The sequence below is a fragment of the Meleagris gallopavo genome, unplaced genomic scaffold, assembly GCF_000146605.3.
Source record: "Meleagris gallopavo isolate NT-WF06-2002-E0010 breed Aviagen turkey brand Nicholas breeding stock unplaced genomic scaffold, Turkey_5.1 ChrUn_random_7180001890294, whole genome shotgun sequence".
Taxonomy (NCBI): Eukaryota; Metazoa; Chordata; class Aves; order Galliformes; family Phasianidae; genus Meleagris; species Meleagris gallopavo.
In genome coordinates, this window is record NW_011154010.1 from 26,293 (window position 1) to 36,551 (window position 10,259).

The 10,259-nt window shown below is 37.9% G+C and overlaps 1 protein-coding gene across 1 annotated transcript in view; it reads right to left on the reverse strand.

The window, feature by feature from the left end:
• Positions 1-212: 212 nt before the first annotated feature.
• PCSK1 (proprotein convertase subtilisin/kexin type 1) overlaps positions 213-10,259 on the reverse strand; it is a 28,842-nt gene continuing 18,795 nt past the window's right edge. Inside the window, exons 11-13 of the mRNA XM_031557638.1 lie at positions 8,182-8,315; positions 6,207-6,368; positions 213-3,468 (exon numbers count right to left, since the gene is read on the reverse strand). Coding sequence (XP_031413498.1) covers positions 3,106-3,468; positions 6,207-6,368; positions 8,182-8,315 — 659 coding nt within the window. The 3' untranslated portion in view covers positions 213-3,105. The remainder of the gene's footprint in view (positions 3,469-6,206; positions 6,369-8,181; positions 8,316-10,259) is intronic.

Consider the following 10,259-nt stretch of genomic DNA (forward strand, 5'->3'; position numbering starts at 1 on the left):
TTGCAGTCGTGAAAGGTGCAGTGTTTCTCCTTGTGGAGGAATTCTCTGCAGTTCTTCTTACTCAAGTAAGGACACGCTTTCTGCACCCAACCCATTATTACTTTCTAATGCCAATGCTTTCAATTCTGAGCTATATTTCCCTGTCATTTTAAGTCAGTGGTTTGACATGACCTTTTCGTTTTCTTTACAAATGTTAAGACCACACACTCTGATCTCTGCTAACACACTGTATTATGCTACTATTAGACAACTTTTAACATCACATCACATACATATTGCAGTTGCTGTTGGAACATGCCTTTTAAAAAATACCTTTATTGGATGAAATTGTCTCTTCCCCAAGAAAAATCTGCTTCTTCAATATAATTTATTATGCCTTTTAAAATTCTGTCTGTTCAATAAAATCTTTGCTACAATATAAATGCCTGTAAAGAAAATATATTTTAAAATTCTGAGAGAAAACATTTTCTTCCTTCAACATTTTTCACAAAACCCACACAGGCACCACGGAAAGACTAACAATAAAAATAATTTACTCCTGTACAACCTTTTCTGGGTTGGAAACATTCAAAAGAGAGACTTCAAAGTTGTCCTCTGATAAAACTTTGGCTATAACATAGGAATTAATCTCAAAACAAAGGAGAGTCCTATGTTTTCCCCCCATTTAAATCTGAAAACATGTGTTTTGAAGAGCTGGTTTGAGTATTTGTAGTACTTTCCTCACTTTAATATACTTGATTGATGACTGGTTAAAATCACTGTTATCTGACAGCCTCTGCATGGGGCTAACAGTGGTCCATTATCACCAAATGAGATTATAGTTGTGAAGATTACACTCCCAATTCTGACAATTAAATGTTAGTAGATATGTTAGTGCTCTTACTAACTCCTCCAATAGCAGCAATTAGAAATTTTAACATTCTGCTTGTTCAGTAGTTATGTATCACCCAAAAGCTTGCGTGTTAAATGGACAACATAAAAAGCTCTCTTATTGCAAACAATTAGCTTTTTTTAACTTCTCATTCTATTCAAATGCCTTAATAAAGAGTAAGCAATTTAAGTGTAAGAGACATTTACTCTTGCAGTTATTATCTCTGAACTATGGACAGAAATATGGAAGAATTTTTCAAATCAACTACGCTACATCTATCTAAAGCTAGCAAAAACACAGACTGAGCCACAGTAGACATGAAACCACTAAAATCAAAGCAAAGGTTTTTAAATCTTAAGTTCTGTAAGATAATTTTCAAAGTTACCTTTAAGCAGTGATTACAGAATTTAGTGTGAAATTTGAAAAATCTCTATCCAAACAGATGAAATATGAACACAATGTTAAACTCCTCTTTTAGAGACACTGGGATCATTTCAAGAAATAGACAACAAAGGAGGAATGCATTTTTCTAGAATATTTGGAAAATATCTCCAGTCTACGTTTCTACAGCAGATGACAGAGAGAAAAAAGTAAAACCTAGTCAGCACTTGCTTGGATTATCTTTAGCACTTCAACAAGACACTAGGAGCTTTCATTTCCTTGTAATAGATCATGCCCAATTTCTGAGCATCCAGCACTGCATTGTTTGTTGGTGTTTTTTTTGGTTTTTGCTTGTTTCTTTTTTTTTGTTTTGTTTTATTTTAAATTATGAACAGCAAAATATTATTTCAATCTTTATTCTGATTTTAAAAAAGTATATGTGGAAAACTACTTGTCTAACATGCTGCCATTCATACCACTCTACTGTATATGACAGCACATATAATTTTTTCCACTTTGGATAGGGTGATAGATCTTTCTGATCAGTCCGCTTCTCCCTTCACTACTCGTAATTATACTCCAGAGGAGCCTCACCACTGTGTATTTTCCTTTTATCTTTTCATTCTTATTTTCCTATCACTGCTGCAGAGAAGCAGCAGCCTGTCCTTGCTGCTGATACTACTTTGTTCCCCACTCCTGCACATTCTTCTTCCTTTCCTCTCCCTCCTCCACATCCCATTCTGTCCTTCCCTCTATTTATGACTCCTTCCTGGGTGCTTTTTTTAAATCACACCTCCCTCCTCCATTAATTTTCCCTTAACTTCCTAGATACTTGGGAGGTTACAATTCACCAGACACTTGAAGATGCAGTCACAGGTAAAGAATGGGACAAAACGATCCCAGCTTTGTTGTCCTGGCTGCTGCGGACGTAGACATCTCAGAAGGCATTTATATTACTTAACTCTAGAAATCTGACAGAGGCTCCAAAGGCAGGAGGCTAGTTCTTCAAAGTTCACATAGTCAATAAAAATAGATAGGTACTCCACATTATGTAATTCTGAACCAGTGCAAAAACTGGTCAAGTGCTCTTAAGTGCTATCTGTCTTCATTAGCTACATACAGCCTAGAAAAACTAAGCTCATAATTCAGGCACTTCATTTAGGCAGTTTAAGTTAGGTGGTGAGAATCCCCATGATCTGGAATGCATTGTTTGGAGCTCTTTTATGTTAGAATATGACTGTCTTTAGTCTAAACCATTAATAACTTGTGATGCTCCAATTCAATTCCAGTTTCCCAACTGCTCCTTTACAGAAGAACAGAAGGGTAAGAGTGCATTGTTGTTCAGAAAAAAAAAAAAAAAATACTATGAGGGAAGAGGTACTTGCTGCAGGTGTTAAATCTACAGTAAATGCCAAATATAACTATTCATTACAAATACAGAGATGAGAGTATCTCCCCACAGCTTTGGCAGTTGTGTTTAAAACTGCTTGGCAATTCAGATTTTGAATCCTACTGCAGGCTAAGGAAGTAGGGTAGAAGAATAAGTAATATGAAAATGTTTAAAATAGAGCATTAGTATTTTCAAGGGAATACTGCTGCATTTCATGCCTGAGGGGGCAAATCTACTCTGATGGTATTTAAGAAAGTCTTTGAAAAAAGCTATTACTAAAAAGCATCATCTTACTGCCTTATCCTCCCACATTCATTTTTTCTTCCTTGAAGTTTGTGTTAAATATGAAGCAAAGCAGCAATCACACAACTAGAGCATACAATAGAGTTCTGAAGAAAAACCCAAAAAACTGGAGGTGGGGTGGGAGAATGAATATTTCCAACTCAGCATCATATCCTATAGTTTAGTTTCCTTCATTTACAATATCAACCAAGGCTTGCAGCAGTCTGTCATCTCTATGCTTGTATGGTTTGGCATTGTAAAAAAGATCAACATAGTCACTGTACAGACTTTCTTCCGAGTCTTTTAACTGGGAGGGCTTGTTTAATTTTTCGAGGGCTTGATAGAAGTGTTCATATGGAATACTTAACTTCTCACTTGCAGTCTTCTTCGGCAGTCGCTTCTGAGCCATCTTTCTGCTAAAAGCACTTTGCAGTAAATGCAGCATAGCCTCCGATGGGAACTTATCTTCTGCTTTCTTCCTGCTGCTACTGATATCTTGCGTTCCTTTGTTTTTTGCACTCACGTTCTCCTGTGTGGTATGGTCCTGGAATGCAGATTGGCACAAAAAAAGAGGTTAGGCATCAATGCAAAACTGGATTAAGAGTTGCTCTGATTAGTAACTTTCACGTACATGTGTGTGGATGCTATTTTTTTCAGTTAGGAGCCACTAACATCTAAAAAAGAACTAAATCACTACATGTCAAAAAGGACTATCAAAAGGACTTTACTGCATAAAGAATCAAATCTCTCCACAAGTTATGAAGATCCCACAATGGAAGGATGCAACTTGTAATTTTACAGCGACGTTTGTCTCAGTCTCAAAAATACTCCTGATTGTGCTATGAGAGACAGTTCCATGGCTGTCCATCTGGAGGAATACACACCGTGGTGATGGCGACTCCAAATGTGCCACATACCCTTGTGGAAAGGACTGAACTAATGCTTCCATGTTATCTGCTTCACAGTTGCTCTTGCTTGAGAAGACAGTGAATTTTGGCTTATCTGTGGATTAAGCTTTGGCTTATCTGTGGCCATGACGTGTACCTCAGTAAACTTTGGAAGGCTAGTGCCAAGTACAGATGTACAGAGAAATCAGTTATGCACAGCCTCGTTTGAACACTGTTTGCTATGCCTCAAATGCTGTAGAATGAGGCTGCATGATGTCTTTCTGTTGGAACACTCACTTCATCTTGAGCTGATTTTTATACGTTTCCACCAAGTTTCTTCTACAACACCACCTGAATCCAGTTTTATTTTTCTTCCATTTTATTTTACTGCATGTGGCTGCCACAACTACGTACACTTAATTTTATGCATTTAAACTCCATAATCATGTTTCCCTCAATCTTCTTTGTAACCTCACTGAAGAAGGTTAATCTCTTTATACATTATGGACATTCTAATTACTTAAAGGGGAGATGAATAGATGGGATGTAATTAATTAAGTATTCTGCAGACATTGACATAATCAACGGTACAAGGGCTGCTTCAAAAATAATGCCTCTCCTTTTACGACGTTGGCCCACTACATCAGAGACAGACAGTGATGCAGTCATAGAGGCTGAATTTCCCACCAGTATCCCTTCACATGTTGTTGCCGTGTGACAGATGGCAGCAAAGGGGCAGTCTGACAGAATGGCAGCTGAAGTTGGAAGAGCACATGAAGTAAAGGTGGGTCACTGAATTCCTCCACTGGGAAAAAACAGTACCCACTGACAATCATTGATGCTTGCTGAACATTGATGGAGACCAAACAGTGGATGTGATCACAGGGAGAAGGCAGGTCATGCATTTCAGCAATAGTGACAGCAACATGAAAGAATAGCCATGTTCTGGATGGCCATGAACAGCTCTCACACCACAAAATGAAGAGTGTTTTGATCAGCTCATCTGCACAAATTGGAAGATTACAACCAGAGAACTGTGTAAAGAGCTGAATACTGGCTTCAGTGATTTGGAAATAATGGTGGCAACATTGGAATAATGCAAAATTTGCACCAAGTGCGTCACACAAATGCTCACACAGGAGCAGAAAGAACATTGTACACAGGTTGGTCAGGACTTACTGAACCGATATGATGCCTAAGGTGACATTTTCCTGGATCACATCATTACCTGTGACAAGACACGGTGTCACCACTACTATGTCAAAATGACAATGCATGGAGTGAAGTGATGTTTTTTTGGGACAGACAAGAAAGCAGTGATCCTTCTGGATTTCTTGAAACCCAGACAAACCATCAATTCTGACTGCTACACCATGACACTGACTTAGCGGAAAGCTCAAACTTCCTGAGTCAGGCCAGAGAAGAAGACTACCTTTCTCTTGCAACACAGTAACTTCAGGCCCTATAGCAGTTTGAAGAGTGTGGAGCATGTTGCCAGGCTTGGTTGAACTGTTGCACCACATCCACCCTACAGTCTTGATACGGTGCCTTCTCACTTGCACTTCTTTAGGGTGATGAAAGATGGACTGTGTAGGCAACACATTCTTAGCAACAGTGCTGTCATAGCAGCTGTGAAACAGTGCTTCACTTCCACTGATGCAGATTTTTATGAGCATGGCATGCAGGCTCTTGTTTATCGCTGGCAAAAATGCACAGCTAATGGTGGTGACTGTTTTGAAAAATAGTGTTTTGTAGCTGAGAAGGTGCTCCATCAAACAATGTTATTGTAGTCTTTGTATCTGTTATCATTTCCTCTGAAATAATAGAAGGCACTACTTTCAGAGTATTGTGATTATTTGCATCCAGAAACCCACTGCTATTCTCAGAAGCCTCAAATAGATTCATTTTCCATGCAGAACTATGCCTCAAAGTTAAGGAGGGGTGAAAAAGGAGCTGGCAGCTCCGTAACTGAACTGTCTGAAGTGTTCTGGCTTTTGTGATGCATTATGTAACAAAGCTGCTTCAAAACTCCCTAAAAACATATCAGCAGATTCTTTTCAGATTCAATACTAATTCTATCTAGAATTACAAAAAATTACTGTGCATTCCTTCCTCCTGTACCATTCAACTGTATAAGCTGTTGAGTTCAAAGCTTTAGTATCAGCATCCTCTTTCCATAGTAAAACTGTAAGGTAGAGACTAATAAAATATCAACTGTTGACATGTTGACGAAATTACAATACTTGCACAGCTCACAAATGTTCTGGATCTAGAGAAAATAAATGCAAAATGAGTATGCATCTTATCACTACAAAAAAAAAAAAAAGAAAAAAAAACACCTTAATTTTCTTACAAATTTGAAAATACATTAAGAAAAGAATTAATAAGACACTACCTCTACAAGGTCTGTCATCTTCTCCACTCCTCTTCTGTCATTTTGCACAGCATTGTAAGATGTGTATACACGTGGTTGTTTCATATGTTCAGGCTGGGTATCAGTGCCATGCAAAATCAATTTCCAATTTACAATCCTTCCTTCATTTTGTATTCTTTTGGACTAAAGGACAAGACAGCATTAGCATAGGTTCTCAGAATATAAGAGGAATAAACAGAGGATATTTGATCATAAAAAAATGAGAATTCACTAAAATAAAAAAAGACTTTGTCACTATATAAATTTAGACCATGATTTGTAAGCCCCAAAAGACTGACACATTAGGGACAGAACTTATCAGAAGGTGGGATTTAGTACAATGGTTTGACTAGTAATATTTTGACAAAGTATAATTATTAATTAGTCTTATAAGCATCAATGGAATTTCATAATAATACTAAAATTACTGAAGTAGTATTTTGTATTATTAATGTTAATTCACTAAGCCATCAAATGGCAATTTTCTTTAAAAAGTTACCTATAAAATGTTTGGAATAACATTCTGTAGTGATGTACAACAGCATTCTGAATGTGGAAGCAAGGAACAAATGCTTTGTACATTAGTTTTGACACTGATCTTTAAAAAGGAGAAAGTGGAAGAGACAAGTACAGAAAACAGTGAAATCTTATTTTTCCTTCTTTCAGCTTCTTTCAGAATTTTTGCTTCTTTATCTAGTGGCTGAAGAGAACCACTGAAGCTCTTCTTTACTATAGAAAGTTTATACCAAAGTTACGTATGAAAGTTATATGACAACTCAATTATCAGCAATTCTGCATGGTGATCTGTTATTCCAATTGGTCATTAATGGTAAAACTTATTGCTGGAACCACAAAACTCTAAACACAGAGGAAGAGTACATTATTTCTTGTGGACAAAAGTGTGCCATACTGTAGATTTCAGGAACCTACTGCAATTGGGAAATGAGAGAGAATCAAAAACAAGGTGCCCTTCTTAGGTTTCTTCTAAAAAAATGCATTATTTTAATTACAAAGAGCAGGATATCTGTAGCCACAGGGTTATCCATAAGCCTACACAGTATTAACACTATACAGTTGTCAATAATATTTATTTCTACTGCCTTGTCCACCTGTTCAGTATTAAACCCATGTTTACAATTTGAGGCCAATAAGGGTTGGAGACTCAGTGTCTGATAGGAAGCGTTCAGTTTCTTGCATGATCTGATCCCTAATGACAAGCTGATTAACAGACTGTTTCAATGAAATTCTCCAGAGATGAGTGAGCTCTTATTCTTACTTTGAAAAGAATGATTTTTTCACCTGCCTATCAAACAGCTCTCTTCTGTGTCTCACTGTTGCAATTCATATTCTCACATGGTTTTAATAAACTTACTTATTTTATATCTGTAGATTTCTTGGCTTTAGTCATTATAGGTTTTTCAGCAGTCATTACTCTTGAGAAGGAGGTTAGGGGAAGATATATAACAGTTCCCTAAGGTCATTAGAAATTCATTAACTCAGGAGGTTTTGAGTTAATGACAATTATGCCCATGTACCAAGAAAAGACTAGGTATATCCTGTGTGCTTTTCTGCAGAAAAGAACTAATTTGCAGTTAATCATATGCAGATTTGATTACATGCTTCACACCTTGAATCACAGAAAATTACATGAAGAAGTGATTTCTTTCAGTGACATAATGTGAGAAAAACATAGCCATGAAATTTCTTTTGACAGGTACATGTCAATGAAATGAGTACAGTGCATTGCATTCGTGTAAGAACAAGAAAATCTGTCTGTCTTTTTTTCTGCCTCAAATGAGCCTTTAATATTTAATCTACTGGTTATTTAGTTTAAATGAACTCTTGTTGTAGCTTGCTTAATGCATACTCAGTATTCAACACATTTGGTAGTGGTTGTGATATGGTTAGAGATGTGTTAGTTTTCAAACCTAGCTGGTTGGCATGCAGACATACTTACCACATCAGTAATTCTTAACACCCAAGTGCCTGTTGGATTCTCTCCCCATGTGTGCACAGACATGAAATCCCAGTTCTTAAAGCCATTGGGAGATTTATCTCGCTCTCTCTCAGCCAGTAATACAGTGCTGGTCCCTGTGTTAGTGCAAGATCAACAGTAGAGACTGTTCATATGTTTCCCCTTCAACTTTCATATTGTTTGCTTGCAAACTATATAGTGTAAAGGTAACCTGAAAAAAAACACTATTCAGCAGTGGCTTGGTGAACATGGAATCTGCTATTTCTGATCGCTGGTTATTTCAACAAATGAGCTTATGCAGTATGCACCAAGGGCTTACCCTGAATTTATATATTTTTTGGTGAGTGTAAACCATTATAGTCTGGAACTCCAACAGGGTGAAATGTATTTGGTTTTTTATTACTATTACAAAAATGCTGTACTTCACAAAACAATTCTGTAGCAGAAGAGATTCTACTGGAGAGCAGATTTATTGTGCTGATTTGTATATTAGCAGAGAGCAAGGGAGGTCTATTTTATGTAACAAAGGGAGCAGAGAAACACCAGGGAGCCTAATCACAAGATAAAAATACATCACATTTGAAAAGTCATGGCTGTCAGGCAAAGTCCCCGATGACTGGAAAAAGGGAAACATCACTGCCATTTTTAAGAAGGGTAGAAAGGAAGACCTGAGGAGCTACAGGTCAGTGAGACTCATGTCTGTGCTTCGGAAGATCACAGAGCAGATCCTCCATGGAGCAGACGGAAAAGATGTCAAGGCACATACAAGATGAGGAGGTGATTCAAGATAGCCAACATAGCATCACCGATGGCCAATCTGGCAGCCTTCTACAGTGGAGTGATGGCATAACTGGACCAAGGAAGAGCAACTGATGTCATCTATCTGGACTTCTACAAGGCCTTTGACATGGCCCCATACCACATCCTTATTTCTAAGCTGGAGAGATACGGATTTCAAGAGTGGACTACTCAGCAGATTAGGAGTTGGCTGGATGCTCACAGACAGAGGGTTGTAGTCAATGGCTCCATGTCCATGTGGAAGCCAGTGAGGAGAAGTGTTCCCAAGGGGTCCAACCTGTGACCAGTGCTCTTCAGCATCTTTATCAGGGACACCCAAGGGGTCCAACCTGTGACCAGTGCTCTTCAGCATCTTTAGCTTGATTCCACAAATAGTGGAATCAAGTGCACCCTCTGCCAAGTTTGCTGATGACACAACAGAAGGAAGGGATGACATCCAATGGGTCCTGGACATGCTTGAAAAGTGGAGCCACATGAACCAAATAAGATTCAAGAGGGCCAAGTGTGAGGTGTTGTAATTGGGTCGGGACAATCCCAGACGTGTGTACAGACTGGGAGAATTCTTTGAGAGCAGTCCAGTGGAGAAGGCCCTGGGCATTCTGGTGGACAAAAAGACGGACGTGAGCCAGCAGTGTGGGTTTCTAGCCTAGAAGGGCAACTGCATCCTAGGATGCATCAGAAGAGTGGTATGTACTGCATTCATATCTAGGGCTCACAACACAAGAAAGATGTGGAAGGGATGGGACTGGGTGGGCTTTAAGGTGCCTTCCAAAACATTCTATGATTCTCTTATTCTATGATTAAAGATAATAGTGTAAGTACAGAAATGGGATGACACATTTGGTAGGAATGTTTCATAGGAAAGTAGAAAAACAGCAAGAACTAAGGGAAAGAAGAGTCAGACGAATCTCAGATAAGGTAGGGTGTCTAAGTATACTATATGCACAATACCTTAACCTGCTTTGAAGTGAGGTTGTGTAACAACAACATGAACAAGTCATTACTTATTTATTGTCTGTGAATTACTAGATTAGCCTGATGTTTAAATTCATATCGGTTTGCTTTTGCTTTTTAATAATATCAGCTGAATTGACTGAAGATCTTACTTTCAACAAAGTTGTTTATACTCATTCTCCTTTATTTTTCTTCCTCTCATCATGTTATTTCAATGCACCATAAGGATAGCTTCCCATGTTGTAGTATGTTTTGTAACGTTGTACAAAGGTGTCAAGCAGAGACATACTTTTTTTTTTTTTTTTTTT